The sequence below is a fragment of the Thamnophis sirtalis genome, unplaced genomic scaffold (genome assembly GCF_051295495.1).
Source record: "Thamnophis sirtalis isolate CommonGarterSnake01/CBP01778 unplaced genomic scaffold, rThaSir2_p1.2 scaffold_9, whole genome shotgun sequence".
Taxonomy (NCBI): Eukaryota; Metazoa; Chordata; class Lepidosauria; order Squamata; family Natricidae; genus Thamnophis; species Thamnophis sirtalis.
The window spans coordinates 20,639,543-20,659,654 of NW_028261389.1; the positions used below are offsets into that span (position 1 = coordinate 20,639,543).

Here is a 20,112-nt window from a genome sequence, read left to right on the forward strand (position 1 = left end):
GCTGAGGTTCTTTCTCCTTCTGTCCTGGCCACTTTTTACAGAGGCACAATTGAGAGTGTTTTAACGAACTGTATCACTGTTTGGTTTGGTGGCAGCAGTGCCTCAGATAGAAAGTCCATACAGAGAGTGGTAAGGACAGCCGAGAAGATTATAGGAAGCTCATTTCCCATTATTCAGGATACTGCTTATAAGTGCTATGTGCTTAAAGCTCCAAGGATTAGAGACACCCCACACTCACTTCATGGTCTGTTTCTGTTCTTCCCCTCTGGGAGGAGGTTTCAAAGTATCTCTAGCAGGACTAGTAGATTTTGGAACATCTTTGTTCTTTTTGCCATCCATCTTGTAAATTCGCAGTATTCTTTTTTTTCACATTTGAACTAGACAGTGAGGTTTCACTGTGTCATGTGTTTGGATGTGGATATATGCATAACAGTTATTCTTTGAGAGCTGAATGCAACGAAAATTCATTTTAATGTATGCTGATTAATATACCTTTAAAGTGACAATAAAGGTTTTATTCTGTTGTTTCACACAACAGGTTGAAGTGTAGTCATGACTGGAATCAGCATGTCCAACATTTTTGGGTCAGAGTAGTTTAGATCTGGTTTTATACTGAAGATCTTACTGCCAGTCTCCATTAGTCATAGTGACTCAGATAAATAACAACAGAATTCATCTGATGGAGTCCAAATGCTAAGGAAGGTGTCCATCAAAGAATCATAGAAGAGGCAAAATAATTTAAGCTTCTCCAAGTACTAAAAGTCTACACTGATGAAATCTTCCAATTGCACATATCTAATGATAGGCTCCACACTATTTCTCTGGATAAATGATTCCATGTTGGTATCCAATATAAGCCATAATAATGCAAAAACAGCCCACAACCCATAATAATGCAAAAACAACCCAGTGTGACACAACAGTGCAAATGCCAGCTTTTTATACTTGCTTTCTTGCATTGAGCACAAGGGCATAAATAAAGTGGTTCGCAGAATCACATTGTGAGAGATGATGAGGCTGAGGCTGAGGGAAGGGTCAAATGGGTCATCAGTCATGAGTACCTTCCCACCCACAAGAGATCTAAGTCCAGCCCACCTTGAATTTCTTCTACCCTTATCACCACCAATTTCCTTTGGCTGTTTATCGGTAGTAGTTCAGATTCCTGCGGGAGCTTAAATTTCTAATAAATCTTTATACCCCTTTGAACTGCCCAGATCTCCTTATATCCCTGATGCTTGACACACATATGTTTCATTCTCCAGATATCTATATAAGTTATTCAACTTCTTTCCTTTTTCAGTTGCCTAATTATGTTCTGTCCAGCCTCATTAGCAGATTCATAAATGCCTAATTCACTAATAGTAAGATTCTGGAGTACAAAATTACCCAAAATCTCAGCAATTATAGATGCTTTTTTTTAATTAGCTATATAATAATCAGCCATTTGGTGGAAATAAATGTTCCCAGATGGTTTGGGGAAGATTCTAAATATAGTTGTATGACGGCGGTGGTGGGGTTCGTTTGACCTTAGTTGATTGTTTTTAAGAGCCATATTGTATTTAAGGTTTTTAGATCTTCTGATCATGTTCCATTCCATCTGCAAGGGTTCTTTTGGCCCAAAACCAGATTTATAGAAAATCAAATTAGATCATTTCTATAGCAACAATTCTCAAGTAGGCAGGATTGGATTTGAAGTTTTTGAAGTCATCCTGTGGCTGCATTTCCCTTTGAGACTCTAAGAGTGACATGAATCTTTTTTTTGGGGGGGGGATATCCTTAATCCCTGTTTTTTCGTAACACCCCAGTATAGAACTGGAAAGATGATTCCCACAAAGAAGAAATTACAAATGATTTAAGAATAATTGCCATAATAACGTATATGTAAAAAGCACATTGAGGGATGCAGTGGCTCAGTGGCTAAGACACTGAGCTTGTTAATCAGAAAGGTCAGCAGTTCAGAGGTTCGAATCCCTAGCGCTGTGTAACGGAGTGAACTCCCGCTACTTGTCCCAGCTTCTGGCAACCTTCGAAAGCATGTAAAAATGCAAGTAGAAAAATAGAAACCACCTTTGGGGGGAAGGTAACAGTGTTCCGTGTGCCTTTGGCATTAAGTCATGCCAGCTACATGACCATGGAGACATCTTCAGACAGTGCTGGCTCTTTGGCTTTGAAACGGAGATGAGCACTCACTGGCCCCTAGAGTCGGGAACGTCTAGCACATATGTGCGAGGGGAACCTTTACCTTTACTTAATAAAAAGCATAACAAAAATGCGCTCAATTTGTATATTTCCCGTGCAGGTTGACTGTCATGTTTTCTTATGAAGGAAATTAGTTTTAAGTACTGGATTCAAAACATTTTATTGTTTTTGTTTTTAGCATGTGTGCATGATGGAGACAAGCATGTTATTTTTAAAATCTGTAATAATTGCATGTAGCTCTCACACAAGTGTTAGTAACTTAATAATGTTTTCTTTTTTAAAAAAAAAGAATCAAGCGATACAGAAAACAGTGATAGGCCCCAGAGAAAGTGCCTGACACTATATTAGCCACAATGAAGAAAAGTAAACCACTGCTTATTCATGAGCCTTAAAACTAAGTTTCTTTCGATCTTCCTTTTCATTGAAAAAGTGAGACGGGAAAACAGGCATGGAGAGTGCCCAGTGTATTCACTTGAGCCAGAATATCTTGTCTAAGATACTGCTAGAAAAAGAACAAGATAATATAAAGATATTATTAAATACTACGTCTCTTTTGTAATTTTGCAAACAACTCCTTAACAAAGGCTCAGAACAATGCAAGAAGTGTCAGCAATACAATGCCTTTAATTGATTTGATGCTACCAGGCACAACACACCTTTCTCTTCAATGGAAAGTGGCAACAAAGCACTTTCCGAATCAAATTGCTTTGACTGTCTTTCATACGACACATCAAGGCTACCTCCCATCTCTTGTTCTACTTCGACTGCAGAGATTCGCAGGGAGGAATACATTATCCTGATTGTGTGCCGTCCTGCCACAGCTCAAACAACAGGGTTGTTTTGCATCCAGGCAGTTCCGTTTAATAGAACCGGAAGACAGGTCCCCTAGGATCCATAAGCCTTATGAAGAGAGTCCCTGCATAGATATTTCAGATAGTTCATTTGCAAGGAAGAAGGAAGCACTTAACAAGTAAGAAAGAAGGTGGTGGGAGAAATCATACTTGGCTCACAACTCTATTGTGTGGTCCTGAATTCATAAATAAGGATATTTAATAGTTGCATACAAAGTAGAATAAAAATTCACAAGGGCTGTTAGGCAAAATAAGGCAGACATCCACAAAAATGTGCATAAAACACCTTCTCATCTTTGCCAAAGTTTGCATTGTAGAGATGGAAAGCAGAAATGCAATTAGAAACAGAGCTCCAGTTTCTAATTGTTGTTATTCTGGACATACGGATAACTGCTGCCTGCTTGGTGCTCAGGAAATTATCGTTGTTTCTTTACTGCTACATGATATCACTTACCTCCTAGTATTTCACGTGCAAAAACTATTTTTAAAAAATACAGATAGCATGGAAGATAGCATGCAGTCATATTACTGGGTTTGGCAATGTGCCTATCGACAGTTCTTGTGGCACGCACTAAACTCCCTGTCCCATCTGCTATTCTTTATATTTAAGAAGAAATATTTTAGATTATAGCTCTGGGCAGCTAGTATGCTGAAAAGCAAAACTCCAATATTCAATATTACCTAGGTGTTGGAAGAAATGTCCTTCTGGGTTCAGCTCCAAGTGGGGAGAAAGACTCTGGAAACATGGAGACTGTTTGGAAATATGGTTTTAATGGTGGACAGGATCACATCCTTCAAGCTCTTGGATGAAGAAGAAATAGGGAAGAGATGCTGAGAGTGCCTCGGTTTTATGCCCTCTCTGGGTTTTTGAATTTGAGCTTGTATTCTGATTGGTTGTCAGACTCCCATGGGGCCATGCAGGGGCAACTCTGTAGGCTAGCCTGAGTCCCAAGCTTGGTTGAGCCTTGCTGGGTGATGTAATCTCCGCAGGTGCCATGTGGTTGAGTTCTGTTGCTAGATGGGTAGAGGGCTAATCCTATCTTTGTTGGATCTTGGGTGAGCCTATGAATGGACCTAGCTATCTCTTAAGTGCCAACATCTGCTGTGGGCTATTGAGGATGGGGGGGGTATTAAGAGTGAGTCTATTTCCTGCCTAAACACATGTTTCTCCATTTCTGACCAGGGAAATATAATATTCTGCCTTTTTAATATTTCCTACAATATTTTATTTTTCTAGCAGAGGGGTAGGTGCTACATAGGTTTATATCAGCCCACATCAGGAAACAAACACCATGCGGAAGGCTAGATCTCTTCTTTATTGACAGAGATTATAATAACAGATTTAAAAGCCTGAGAAAAGCCTGCTCCCTTCCCTTCCTCTCGTATCACAGAGAGTCAAGGTAGACCCATCTGAGCTTCTTTCTAACTCCTTCCTGTTTTCCAGAGCTAGGATCCTGATTTCCTAATGGTTGTCATACATTTTGATCAAGGTCATTTCCATATTGTTCAACACATTACACATACTGGATTGCAAAAATCCAGATGACTGCCAGATGGCAGCAGATACAGTCAGCCCCCTTACTCTTTTCTGCCATCTGGTGGTCATCTGGATTCCAGCAGCTCAGAACTGATAGCCGTAATGTTAGTGTTAGCGCTGAAATATCAACATGGCCTCAGTAAGACCAGCTTCAGGGTTGAAGCTATGGGTATGTTACTTGGAACCCTGACGTTTAGCTGTATTTGTGGCTGGTACTTTGAGGTAAAAGTAGGCTTGCTTAACAACCATTCAATGTTACAACAGTCTTCAAAAAAAGATACTTACTTCAAAGTTTACAACTGCCACACGCACGCACGCACGCACACACACAGTCATGTAATCGCATTTCAGGCACTCATCAATCAGCTTCCCAATTAAATTAAGCTATTACATGTATGATTGGTTACAGCATTCTGTGGTCATATGACTGGACTTGCAACTTCTTTGCCATTTTCCAGCAGAAACACTCATTAGATATGCTAGATTCACTTTATAACCATGGTAACGGGCTTTATGACAATAATAAATATGGTCGTAAAATCAAGTCTGGTGGTGCAGTGCTTCATCTTACCACTGCAGTGACTCACAACCAACATTCGGGAGTTCATTGTTGTAAATCAAGAGTTACGCGTGGTTCCTTGACATTCAAAGGATGCTTAGGAGCTAGAACACAAGGACAGTTTCCCCCTCTCCATGTCATCACTCTGCTAAACAACTAATTCCCACAACACTGTAAAATTATCTAGAAAGGCAGTATTACCATCATTATTCTCATTTTCCCTGTTACCCATCTCCTTACCTTCTTATGACTATAATTTTGTTGCTTGTAGCTTACAACTTAAATTGTTTAATTGGTATCCTACTATGATATCTATTGATTGCTTATTTAGTATCCATGACTATCACTAAGTGTGGTATGTAATGTTTTATGATGAATGTATTTTTACAATGACTATGATAATGATCTATCACTATTGTTGTATGTACACCGAGAGCTTATGCACCGGAGACAAATTCCTTGTGTGCAGCGGGGGGATTCAAATAATTTAACAACTGGTTCTCTGCCCTAATGACTGGCTGGGTAGTTGAAGCTCAGTGGTCATGTGACCATGTGGGCATGACCAACTCAACATCACTTCCGTCAATGGGCGCTTCACCTTAGCTATTACAATGTAATAAGGGTTAACTGGAGAGGCAGTTTCTGTAAGCAGGGCAATAAAGATTAGGCTAGAAACAACACCAGAATGTTTCCTTCCTGCCTTCCTTACAGGATTAGCCCTGTAAAGTGGAAAAAAACAAAAGAAGATTTCTTCCAACAACCGGTTCTCCGAACTGCTTATAAAGTTAACAACCGGTTCTCCCAAATAGGTGTGAACTGGCTGAATCCCACTACTGCTTGTGTGTTTAATCACCCTTGAATAATACATAATTCTATTCTATTTAGAAACTGCTAATACAAGAGTCACCAACCCTTGGGCAGTGACCCACTACCAGACTGTGGCCTATTCAGAACAGGGTCATGTAAGCAGCAGGTTGGCATACATGCGTGTGCACACAGCTCGATTTGCGCGAGCAGCAGACCAGCACATGCACGCACACAAACACCAAACATACACACACACACACACACACAGCTCAATTCACGCAAGTTGAGCTGCATGCACATTCATGCAAGTGGTGTGCGCTGGCCTGCTTTGTGCGCATGTTGCTGCTGCTCACATGGCCAAGTTCCCCTCTGCCCCCCCCCTCCAGACCGCCATGCTGCCGAGGTTGGAGGCTGCAGTGCTAATGGAACCTGCTAAGCCCTTGCTTATGTTCAGTTGTGACAAAAAGGGAGGATTTCAAACATTTTCTTTCTTCTGACATTTTTCCTGCCGTCCCTCTCCTGCTTTCCTTCCCCTTCTTTTTACAGTTACCGCTTTTCTTTCTTTTCTTCCTAGCATTTTCATGCACAGTGCAAGGTCCGCTTAAGTTATTAGATTCCTTTGCAGGGACCCAAACTATTTTCCAGGAAGTTTTCCTTTTTACTATCCACAGGTAAACATGAGTGTGGTTTGCTAAAAGCCAGCATACATAATACAAGCCAACCATTTGAAAGCTATAAAGGTACATTTGAATAATTGTTCTAGGGTTCTTACTGCCTCTGCCAGCAATTCGGATAGATCTTCCTGGAGTTATTTACATTTGAAAATGTATCACAGCACCACCCTTTTTAAGCCAGTAATTGTAAGTAAATAAGCAGGAAGGGGAGGAATTTCATCTTTGTAGTGCTGCTGGGGGCAAAATAACAACATGTATTTAGGTTGAAGCATGTGTAGAGACTGGTATAAGTGCCAGAAAGGGGGAAATCCCTAAGGGATAAGTATGTTTTAAAAGGAATTAAGATGCAGAAATCAGAAGCTACAGAAATATATTTTTTTTCCTTCTGCTGGTTGGCAACTCAAGCGCAACTAATAATAAACCTCAAGAAGTTGTTATTTAAAAGTAGCTTTATATGTCTTCTGTATCTAAGATATGAATGCCCACACACTGAGAAAGACGATGAGTAACAGCTGCCATTCGTCCCTCTCCCCATATATACATATTTCTTACTGGATCTAAATATATAATTCAGTTCTATGCCTGCTTTTGCTCTTCAATGCAGAAGAATATATTGTGTGGCACAAGGGAACTAAATACAGAGGCTACTGTGCTGCTTTCATAGTCAGATTCATCTATCCACCCTGGTTTCATTATTCCAACTAGCAGGGGGCACTTTACACCAAACAGGGACATTACTAATAAGGATGGAAAATAGGAGCAGAGAAAGAAAATGGGTTAGAATCTCAGAAGATATTTAATGTTGTGCTGTTGTTCTATATTTAGTGGAAGAAAGGTTCCAGAAACTGGCTAAGATCTGGTGTGTTTGTGAAATGAGTGTTTGAAGGCACAGTTAGCATATAACAAGGAGCGCTGTAATATTAGGAGGTGGCATAGTGTTCAAGATAATTGGGAAATAAAGGAAAGTTAACTGCGTTTCAAGCTTCATTCATGAATAAGTCCACAAAGTTCTTGGCAAAAATACTGGAAGCCCTCAACTTATGATATCACAATGGATCCCAGAATTTATGTTGCTAAGTGAGAAAATAGTTTTGTCCCATTTTATGACTTCTCTGGCCACATTTGTTAAGTGAATCGCTGCAGTCGTCAAATTAGTCACACGGTTATTAAGTGAATCTTGTTTCCCCATTGACTTTGCTCGTCAGAAGGTTGCAAAAGGGGAATCACAAAACCCCGGGACATTGAGATATGAACCAGTTGCCAAGTGTCTGAATTTTGATCATGTGACCATGGGGAAGCTGCAATAACTGTGACGTTTTGCAGTGACATTGTAACTTTGAATGGTCACTAAATGAACTGTTGTAAGTTGGGACTACTTATATGAAGTAACATGCCGTTGCTTTCTTCCATATTTTTTTCTCATTTTAGTGTACACCCCTGAATTTTCCTGTAGGAAGTTAGCACCCAGCCCTCTCCTAGGAAAATGAAATATCCTGGGAAATATTGAAAAGGCAGAATATTATATTTCCCTGGATCAGAAATGAAGAAACATGTTTTTAGGCAGGAAACAGACTCACTCTTAATAGCCCTCAATGGGCCATTAGGGGCCCTGAGGTAGTTTACTCTACATAACAAAGATAGGATTAGCCTTCTACAGAAACTCACCACATGGCATCTGGGAACTCAACCAAACTTGGACTCAAAACACAGCCTAGAGAGTTGCTCCTGCATGGCCCCATGGGAGTCTGACAACCAATCAGAATACATTTCTTACACAGGAACAGGAAACAGATGTGGGGCTGAACAGAGTATAAAAAACCCAGCAAGGCCCTTCTTTTCTCTCTTTTCTTCTTCATCCAACATCTTGAAGCATGTGATCACCTTTTCTATCCAGGACCTCAAACCATGTGGTCCTGACCACCATTAAACCATCTTTCCAAGCAATCTCCACGTTTCCAGTGACTTTTCCCCCATTTGGAGCTAAACCCAGAAGGACATTTCTTCCAACAAGTAGTAATCGAGATCAACCCTACTTGGCTTTTGAAGTTTGTACAGTTCCAGTTTATTTCCCAGTCTCAGCCCATTCTACAGCCACTGTTGGAAATGCAATCAGACACCAGGCTCATACTACCATATGTGGTGGACATGCCCCAAAGCCAAAAAATACTGGAAGAAAATACGCACATGGCTGAAAAATATGATGAGACAACAAATAGATCTGAAACCTGAGACATTTTTGTTGGGCATGCTTCCAGGAAATTATAATAAAGGTAACACATATTTGGTTCTAATCATCCTAACAGCAGCTAGAATCATATGTGCACAATGTTGGGGAAAAAATAGAAACTCCACAATATGATAATCCAAAAAATTCTGGAATGTGCAGAGATGGATAGGTTATCCCTAAAAATTAAAGGAAAAGAAGATTTGGACTATTTCATAACATGGGAACTATTCTATAAATGGTTAAATGACAGATATTGAGGTTAAAGAAGTGGAATTAGGTGAAATATGGTTTATAGGAGAAAGAAAAACAGATGAGTAAATATTTTTGACAGTTATATAGTCGATATTATAGTGGAAGATAATATATGTTATAATATGATTGATGTTATCGCAGATTTGTTTATATATTACCACATATTTGTATATGTATATTTGTATCTATGTATGTGTATATATGTATGTATGTGTGTGTGTGTGTATGTGTGTGTGTGTGTGTGTGTGTGTATGTATGTATGTATGTATTTATTTATTTATTTATTTAAAGTTACAACCCCTGGTATGCCCAAATATGGGAGGAAGTCCACTGCTTCCATTCTCTGTCCATCGGCTCGTCACAAAAGACCATCCAGACAGAAACCCAATATTTTTACTGTTGTCTTTGTTACATTTGTGTTGTATTTGTGCTGATAAATACAACATAAATACCTTTATTTATTTATCAGCACAAATACATACATACATACATACATACATACATACATACATACATACATACATACATATATATATTCGTAGATTTTCACGGGTGTAGGTATACTTGGTCTTGTTGTCTTCGGGTCTTTTCCTGTGTAAGATTGAGATTGTCTTGGCAACATTTCAGCGAGGTCTCACTCGCCATCTTCAGGCTGGTGTTTTCGGCTTCTTGTTTGTGTGAATATATATTAAAATATATACTAAAATTTATGAATATATATTCATAATTATTATTATGATGTTTTTATGCTTGTATGTTAAGACCTTGAACACCTAGAGAGCACACTGCTCAACATAGAAAGGAAATGTATGATATGTATGTATGAAAGCAATTTTTAAAAAGATGGTGGATTTTTGGGGAAGGTATCGGTCTCTAAAATGGATTGATCTGAACCAGGAAACAGAAGTGGGTTCCTACCGGTTCGGAACGGTTCGGCCGAGTATGTAGTAACTCGGCCTGCCCCGCTCCCTGACTGGTTCTATCGGCGGCACCACAGCTGCCACCATCTTGTTTTTTCAATGGTTTTTGTACTGCACATGTGCGCATAGTGCCCATTAAGCATGCACATAGCATGTCCCTGCCCACCCCTGCCCGGAATGCATAAGCTGACCCTACCTACAACCTTGGTTTAGCCCTCAGAGCCACTTCCAAAGCTGCTGTTGAATCTTAAAAAATAATAGTTATTAAAGGTATGGAAAATGGTCATATTTATTGCATTGGTTTAACTTCACTTTTAGAAACATTCAGAACAGCTTACAGCACGTTACTCAAAAGCTATGTACAGCTCCTGATCGAAAAAAAGGTTGTATGTCTTTGGCGATATTGTCGTAGGATTTTGTTGGTGTGCAAGTATTCCACTTCTTAACAGTCTCTTTCCTTGAAAGGATCGTAAGAACACGGGTCTCAATTAAAATGAATATTCATGCTGAGGCTGTCTCATTAGAAACAAACAGCAATGAGCCTCAGTTAATATTTGGTCCAATGCATCTTTTTGCTTGGCACTTAGTTTTAATTTATGGTCTTGGACTAAGTATACTGATGGGTAGATGGGCATGTATTTATGACTCCATTTGCATGGCCAAATCAATAGTTAATGAGTTTTTATCTTGAGGTTTCTTACAGCATACTCAGGTGAAAATTTAACCGTCTACCTGGAAAGCTGATGGACATTTTTCCAACACTTCTTGTGCATTTCCTTACGGGGTTAACAAGCAATTATAAGGTCACCTCCGCAGGGAATAAGCAATCAAGTGGACAAACTAGTCTCATCCTAACATTGGTCATCAGTGGAAGAGTTAATGGCTTGAGGAAGTGGTACATATGTCACTGCCAGAAAGGAGCTGGTGGCAGACTCAGACAGTGAGGAGGCTGGGGAGGAACTTAGGCCAGTCCTGGTGTCTGGGGAAGGCTCTGATGAGCGCTCTGCATCAGAGGCAGAGATGGGGCCAGGGCCGTCTGACAGTTACCAGCTGCCTTCGGAGTTGGAGATCAGTGGGGCAGAAGAACAGCTGAAGCCTGCTCCCAATGAGCACATGCACAGAGCTGCCAGGAGAAAGGAACAGTTAAGAAACAAGGGCCGACTCGGGAGTAAAGGCATAGGTAGACGGTGAATGGCCCCTCCCATAGGGAATAAAGAGGAGCGAAAGGGGAGTGGAGTTTGCAGGAGACAATTAGTTCGTTTAATTAGTGTAAAGATTTGTTCATGATCCCCAGAGACTCCTTACCAAGTATTTTCTTGTACAGCATTGGTTTGGAAGATATCAACCTGGCAGCTCCCCAAGCCTGATAAGGTCTCTGGTGGTTAATTCACCCTGGAAAGGCTGTTTGCCAAGACTTTGCTGGATGTGAATGAGAGGAATTCACATTAGCTTAATTTTAAAAAAATGGTTTTGTCGGGACAAGGAGTCTGCTTTTCTGAAGCCGAGATCAAAACAGAACTACAGCAGTGGCAGCTCAGAAGAAATATCTTCAAAGTGAACAATCTAGCAGTTTGTGGGCTACCAGTTCTGGGATGCAAAAATCCAGACAACCAGAGGACAGCAGCAAACGGTGTGTTTTCTGTATTGCTTTGCTGCCATCTTCTAGACACCCTACTCAGTATACGGTACATTAAGGCTGTCTACTGTGCTTGCCTGTAGTTAGCTGCCCCAGGGAAAGTCCTCTGGACATATGTCATCTTTGCAGCAGAGCGTAACCAGCTTTATTTCCTCAAAGAATGAAGGTTTGGCTAAGAATCTCTGTGCTTGTAAATTAGCAAGGTATCTGCAATCCCGTCCTTGACTGTCTTTATGTCGATGATTATTCCCAAGCTGCATCTGTATGTTGGAGACTCAAGGCAATGCTTGCACCATGAGCAAAAGATTAATTTAAAACATACGTAATAGAGCAGAGTTATGAATCCTATTTTAATTTTAGTCTGAACGGTAGCGGGCATGAAGAAAGGGTTCCTCTCCACCACCTGTGTCATCTCAATGTCGTCCAACTGAAGATTTGTTTACCCTGAAAATCAGCCCTCCGGGGCTGAGAGACCCCCTAGAGTCACTGCAGAATAAAATAGAAATAAACCATCCACAGTCACCTGGAGGAGGAGGAGGAGGAGGAGGAGGAGGAGGAGGAGGAGGAGGAGGAGGAGGAGGAGGAGGAGGAGGAGGAGGAGGAGGAGGAGGAGGAGGAGGAGGAAAGAATCAAATGCCTTCCCTCCTCCCTCAGTGGAAACTTTTGATTTCCATACATGAAATCAAAGATCTCAAAGTTGAGGTTCAAGCTATTGCCCCAAAGGTGCTTTTTTCAAGTGGCAATTGGACTTTCTGGTTTTTCTTTGAAGAGGTTTCACTTCTCATCCAAGAAGCTGCTTACAGCTCTGACTGGATGGTGGGGAATGGAAGGATTTATACTCCTTGCAGACAGCTGGGCATCTGCATTCTTTTAGCTGGTCGTTAAGGTCACCTGGAGGTTTATCTGTGTCATCAGGGTCACCCAAGCGGTGCAAATTGGAACTGTTGAAAGGACCCTGCTGTAGATTGTGTCTACAACACAATCCTTTCAACAGTTCCAAGAAGATCCCACACCTATTTGCACTCCTCATGATGACACAGATAAACCTCCAGATGACCTTAAATGACCTGCTAAAAGAATGCAGATGCCCAGCTGTCTGCAAGGAGTATATATATCCTTCCATTCCCCACCATCCAGTCAGAGCAGAAGAAGCTTCTTGGATGAGAAGTGAAATGTTTTCAAAGAAAAACCAGAAAGTTCAATTGAAAAAAAAGCACCTTTGGGATCACCATGACCTGGATGACCGAGAATCTCCATAGACATTCAAGCCATTGGTTCAGCCCAACAGAATGAAGGCCAAGTCCAAGTCCAAGACCTCTTAGCCCTGGCATTTCACGATAAATGCTTCGGGCAGTAGCCGAACAGATAGTGCTGCTGGGGCCTCTACAGCTGTTATTCTGATCCAAAAGATAGTCCCTTTAATAGTCCCTCTGCCTACCTGGCAGAGTTTCATTGAAATGATTGGATCATCAGTAAATGGATTAGTTGGACCATAAGAATGGCTGAGTGCCAGAGAATCAAGGCCTTTGAACTATGGTGCTGGAGAAGATTCCTGCAAGTCCCTTGGACTGCAAGGTGGTCAAACCGGTCAGTCCCACAGGAGATCAACCCTGACTGCTCTTTAGAAGGCCAGATCCTGAAAATGAAACTCAAATACTTTGTCCACCTAATGAGAAGGAAGGACTCACTGGAGAAGAGCCTAATGATGCTGGGAAAGGCTGAGGGCAAAAGAAGAAGGAGACAACAGAGAATAAGGTGGCTGGATGGAGTCACCAAAGCAGGAGTGTGACTGGACTCCGGAGGATGGTAGAGGACACGAAGGTCTGGAGGTCCATGGGGTCACGATGGGTCAGACATGACTTCGCAACTAACAACAAAAATAGATTATCTCCATCAAAGCATCTGAGTACAACCAGAGCTTTAGAACGAAGCTACAGGTAGTAACTGAGCCAAGATACTAAATATTAAAGAAAATAGCATTCCAATATTTTTGCCTGGCACAAAGAATTGGGTGGTATCCCTTCCCATTCCTTTCTGAAAAGCTGACTGAACAGGTAATTGTCCATTTCTTTGAACACGGGTCGTAGAACATAATTCTTTCCCTGAGTTTCCCCCCCCCCCTGCTTTTTCCTCCTTAGCTGCGCTATTCTTAGTACGGTGGGGTTGCTTAGATGACACATCACAGATTACAAGGCTTTCTCCTCCAACATTTTACAAAGTAACTGCAAGGTGACTATTGATGATAGCTAATGCTCAAACAATTCAGCAAAGAGCAATGATAGGGGAGGAAGGACACAGTTGGAACAAAGAAAGGCAGGGGATTAAACCTCCTTTCCCCCTTTCTTCATACTGGGTTGCAAAACAGAGGTTCAATTCAGCGAAGAGTATTCGGCGACTTCAGCTAGTCCAGAATGCGGCCGCGCGAGCGATCGTGGGTGCACCTCGTTTCACCCACATAACACCTATCCTCCGCGAGCTGCACTGGCTACCTGTCAATCTCTGGGTACGCTTCAAGGTGCTACTTGTCACCTACAAAGCCCTTCATGGTAGTGGATCTGGGTACTTGAGAGACCGCCTACTGCCAATTACCTCCACTCGACCAATTAGATCCCATAGATTAGGCCTCCTCCGAGTTCCATCTGCCGGTCAATGTCGACTGGCAACCACGCGGAGGAGAGCCTTCTCGGTGGAAGCTCCGACCCTATGGAACGATCTCCCCGTGGAGATTCGTACCCTCACCACCCTCCAGACCTTCCGCACAGCCCTTAAAACCTGGCTGTCCTGTTAGGCCTGGGGTTAAAGACCGTAACCCACCCAAATTGTATGAATGTTGTGCTTTTAATGATGTACTGTCTTATGTGTTAATCTGTTTGTTCTCCCTTCCTTCCGAATTGTAAGCCGCCCTGAGTCCCCCCAGGGAAAAGGGCGGCATATAAATAAACTACTCATACTCATACTCAATTCAATTCCATTCAATCCTTGATTGTCAGAGTACAACATGTGTACAACGAAATTGGCTGAGCCTCCCTTCATTCACACACACCCCAACACAATACAATACTTTCACAGTGAAAGGCAAAAGAATGCCTAGCTCAGTGAATCCTACCCACAAACACCCAGTCCTATTGCACCATGTGAATTTACTGCACGTCGCGGCTGCCCCACAAGTCAATCGTACTATGTTGTTGTAGGGTTATTTTTCATTCAGGAGTCTGGCAGCCCACAGATAAAAACTGTTCTCCAGCCTGTTTATGCGGCTGCCTCTGCTTCTATATCTCCTACCTGGTGGTAGGAGGGTAAAGAAGTGGTGACCAGGGTGTGAGCCGTCCCTGAGGATTTTCCTCACTCTTCTAAGGCAGCGAGCCCTAGCGATGTCATCTAGTGGCATCGCAATGTTTTGTGCTGTGCTCACCACCCTCTGTAGTGTCTTTCTATCCATGGCGGGTTCAAAGGTGTATGCCAAATCTACCTTTTGCCTTTTGCGTGTACCAAAAACTTTATTCTTGCTTGGCAATGCAAGGAAGTACAGAACCTCCTTTCAATTTAAACTTCAAAGGCCGTGGCTGCAGCCAATCACACAATGTTCACAATCTACAACAGTGATCTGCATTCTGCTGTTTCATTGCATCCATACCTGGAATACTGTGGTGGGTTCCGGATCCCGTTCCAACCGGTACATTTGGAACGGGCCCGGCGTCGCCCACATGGAATGCGCGGCACATGCATACATTGTACCTGCCTGCAACGCCTCCGCAAGGCTCCACGACGCTCCAGCTGCTTGGCAGAGCATTGCACAGGCGCCGTATGCACCATGCGCATGCATGGAAGTGCCAAAGGCTTAAAGGACAGATAAGGAGCTTGGGCAAGCGGGTGGGCCCTCTGGAGCACTGTACTGGAACGGTACCCAGTGCTCTGGGCAGGCTCTGGTACACCCATACTGGGCCGTACCACCTGCAACCCACTACTGCTGGAATACCAAAGCTGCCTGTTGATGTCTCTCACTTTCAATTCATTACTACATAAAAGTCTGACATGGATCTTCATGGTAATTATTAAAAAGGAAAGAAAGAAGCAGAGCAGAACAGCAGGCAAGCAATAGAAATCTTCTGAGGTGATGGTCACTCCACTGAGAATTAATCACTCTGGATTTTGTGCTCATCAGTGAAACTATTGGGCCTTTTTTTTTTTACAAAGTCAAAAGAAGTAGCCAATGATGTATACATGGAGTCACATTGCTGGGGATGCTATAGTTCAGAAAGCTCTGCAGGCCTTTCGAAGCTGCTTTAGAAATGTCTTTTTTACACCTCTGAACCCAGGAGAGAATCTGATTGGAATGACAACCATCCAAACTTCAAAATACTTTCTCTAGGTTTCAGCCTTTTCCAGCAGTTGGGAAACCATTGTACCCAAACAGTTACCTGTTGCTATCATTTCCTATGCAAGTGTCCCATTTGTAATTCATTGAGCAAATAATCTTTGCAATGAAGTACAATGTGCAAGGATCGGAAAGAATAGGGAAATGAAATGAAATAAAAACAGGTAGGACTTGTCTGTAACATAAGCCAACAGCTATGAAAAAGAACGAATAACTCCTACCAAAATAGGAGGTTGTTTATGTGAAGGGAATAATTTCCTTGATTTCAATAAGAGTATTTGGGGTTTTTTTTCTGTCCGTTTACCTTTTTTACATTAATAAAGCTTTGATGTCCAGATAAAAAGTTTGAATGATGGTGGTTCGAATTGATTGCTTTTACTTCTTTTGTATTAATTTCACTCATATTGCTTTCATGCAATTTTTGTGCTCCTATGAATTGACTCTTTACTTGAAGTTATTTTGAGTCTCTTCATCTTGTAACCCTATGCATTCCATTTAGTTTTTCAGTTGTGTGGATGATCAGGGGCTATCAAGAATTATAGTTATAATTTTCCTTCAAACATGTATGTATGTGTGTGTGTGTGTGTGTATGTGGATGTATGTGGATGTATGTGTGTGTGTGTGTGTGTGTGTATGTATGTATGTATGTATGTATGTATGTATGTATGTATGTATATCCATATTTTTTGGACAAGAGAGAGGGGGGAGCATCCACAGCACACAATCCAAAAAGATTGTTGAATTATTTTCTTTTCCTCTGCTCAATTTTTTTGTGTGTGGGGGGGGGGGTAGGATAGCCGACTTGTTTAAAAAAAAACAACCACATGAAACGCACAAACACAAGGCAACTATAACAAGGCTTCTCTAAAATCTCGTTTTGGAATCAAGGCAATTGCACGATGCCTGCCTGTTTGTCTGGAAGAACCTGACTACAGATTACCAGAGAGGTGAGTTTCAACTATAGCTTTCAGAAGCTGCTTGCTTGCCTCTTGCAAGCTGGCCTTGCAATTGACACAGACCTAATTTTTAATCATTTGCAGACAGAAGCTGGAATCTAGTGGCTTACTAGAGAAAACTGCAGCAAACAATTTAAAAATGAACACAGTCATGCATTTTACCAGGTAATTGAATTTAGCTGACCTCTGATTCAGCTGCCTCTTCAGTTGTTAAACATTAGATGTAGATACGCAATGTAGCTATCAACTGAATTTACACTGAAACTTACATAATGAATCACCGGGGTGCTGAAAATGAACATGAATACTTGTTCTTTGGAAGACTCCTGAAGCTTTCAATAGTCATCAGGGCTGCCCAAAATAAGTGTTTTTCCAGGGAAATACTGCACCAACTCCCCATGCCAATAAAGCAATATTCATTTCAGTTTGTTTTCTTTCTTTCTTTAGTTCAAGCATCAAGGCTTCGAAATAACATGATTTCCTGAGCAAGTTGAACTCCCCCAGACTAATCCTAAAGTCTACATACACGGACAATTTCCCCCTGAAGCTTTGCTTGTTTGAAGAAGGATCATAAACAAGATCAGGGTTTTATTTATTTTTTTCCATGCAAGTTGAATTGGTAAAGAAGATGCTATCCTCAGCCTCATCTCTGACGTGGGTTGCAATTTTATTCTGACAGTGTATCTCCCAAAGCCTATAGGTCACAATGCATTTCAAGGCATACAAAATTACCTTTCTGTGCAACGTTAACTCAGTATATTACGTGTGTCCCATGATGGATCAGTGCAAGCACAAACATTATGTGCTTGCACTATTCTATCAAGAATCGTAATGGCATCACATATTATCAGAATCAAATGCCTAATGCTCTCCACAAAAGATAGGTCTGTGTAAAGGAATGCAAACTCCTTTGCCCCACTACTTTAAATAGCGTTATTATCAATCATCTCACTTTCATATTAAACCAAAAAGGAAATACAACATCTGGGTTAACGGCTGTTTTCCTGATTGTAAGCATAATGCCTATATACACAGAGACATATTATAGATCTATATATCTATATATATGTTTTCATACACACACACACACACACACACACACACACACACACACACACACAAACATTCTGTTCTTAATAAATTGATTTTAGTTGTAGGATATCTCTCAGGGCAAACACACCTTGATGTGATTGTTGACCAGAAGGGGAAGGCAAATGGTCAGATTTCATTCAAACACCCTCCCTGCCCCATGAAAAGCAACCAGGATAGTTGTCCAAGTTAATTATCCATATTCTCAAAAACAGGAGTCCTGGCTGGTCAAAGAACGGGAATGCCTTATTTTGATCCCCCTTTCTTCTCATTGCCTCCCAAAACACGTTCTTAGTCTGAATTCAAAGTGAGAGTATCTCCTTAGCTCGCTTTTCCCGTCATCGCAGGCAGGCTGAAAGTAAATGGGGAGAAGGGAGGAAATCACACCATCCCAACTGAAGCAGGAGTAGGAGGGAGAGGGGGACAAGAAGGGGCTTCTTATTGCACTTCAGTAAAAGAGACGGTGGGGAAATATGCAAAAAGCCACGCCACCGGGAGGAACAGGCAGGAGACTTGGTGAGCGGTCTCCCCAAAAAACTTCCCAGGCTGATTATGGAGCGGGGGGGGGGAAGGAGGCAGGTAAGCCAAAGCCCACCCAGAAAAACCAACGCTCCCCTTCTCGCTTTCTTCTACCCACCTGTAAGACACCTGTTTCCTGAAGGTTAAACTCTTCAGCTTCTCTTCCAGAGAGTCCTCCTTCTGACCGGTTAGCCCAGGCTCTTCGGGGTCGGCCGCCGTGGCGGGAGCACTGCGAGGGTCCCCGCCGCCTTCGGCCCCACGGCACGTGCTGCCGCCGGGACCGCCGCCTCCTGCAGCCCCCTTATCCTCCCCGGCTGCTGAAGCAGGGTTCATAGCGGTGCTGAAAGGACAGCAGCGGCAGCGGCGGCGGCAGCAGCCGCCGGCGGAGAGGAAAAAGCGAGGGAAACTACTAGCCCAGGAGGTCGGCTTGAGCCGGGGACAGAGGCAGGGCGGCGGGCGGCTGCTTCCGTCGCAGCCAGAATGGAGCCCCTTCGTCGAGCCGCTGGTCCAAACGGCTGCAAATGGCAGCACCTTCCCGCAGCATCCATCGGCGGCTGCACTGGCTGCAGCGGGGCATTGTGGGAAACTCCCTGCCTCCCACCCACCCGCCCACCCCCTCTGGCCAATCAGCGCCTCCTCCCCTCTCGCTGCTCCTCCTGCCACGCCCTCCTTCAGAGAAGAGCGGTAACAGCTACACCTTTAGGTCTGGCTAGAAGCCCCTCTGTGGAGCAGGACAGGCCTCCGGCCCACACAGACCATCTCTAGCCTTCTGCAGAAAGAGAGAAGTTGTGTATGACACTTTGTTTGTTTGTTTGTTGTTTGTTTGTTTACTTATTATTTTTGTCAACAAGTTCAAAGACAAGTGTCAGTATAGACATAGACATGGGCACATGGAAAAAAAATGGCACAAATAAATGGATATAAATAATACAACATGGCCATAAACACATAAGATTAGTAAATATAAATGGGGACAGTAGGACAGGGATGGTAGGCACGCTGGTGCGCTTATGCACACCCCCTTAAGGACCTCTTAAGAAACGTGTGAGGTCCACGGTAGACAGTTTAAGGTAAAAAAAGTATGGGGGTTAGAGGAACTAACAACAGGATCAGGTAGAGTGTTCCAGACATTTACTACTCTGTTGCTGAAGGCGTATTTTCTGCTACCAAGATTAGAGCAGATTACATTTAGTTTGTATCAATTGGTAGCTCTTGTGTTATTGCAGTTGAAGTTAAAGTAGACGCGAACAGGGAGGACGTTATGGCAGATAATTGTGTATACTAAGCTTAGGTTGGAATGTAGATGGCCTTGTTCAAGGTTATCCAGGCTTAAATTTCAAGCCAGGTGGTATAAGGAATTTTATTACAAGCAGAAGAGTTGAGTACTCTTCTTGTAAAATACCTCTTGACCCTCTCTAATGTATTAATGTCCGAAATGCAATATGGGTTCCAGGCAGGTGAGCAGTATTCAAGGATAGGTCTGGCAAAGGTTTTGTATGCCCTAGTTAGCA

General features: G+C 42.3%; 1 protein-coding gene across 1 annotated transcript in view; it reads right to left on the reverse strand.

The window, feature by feature from the left end:
* DGKI (diacylglycerol kinase iota) overlaps positions 1-19,149 on the reverse strand; it is a 316,253-nt gene extending 297,104 nt beyond the window's left edge. The window contains 2 exon segments of the mRNA XM_087722998.1: positions 18,720-18,937; positions 18,940-19,149. Coding sequence (XP_087579124.1) covers positions 18,720-18,937; positions 18,940-19,149 — 428 coding nt within the window.
* Between the last annotated feature and the right edge of the window lie 963 nt (positions 19,150-20,112).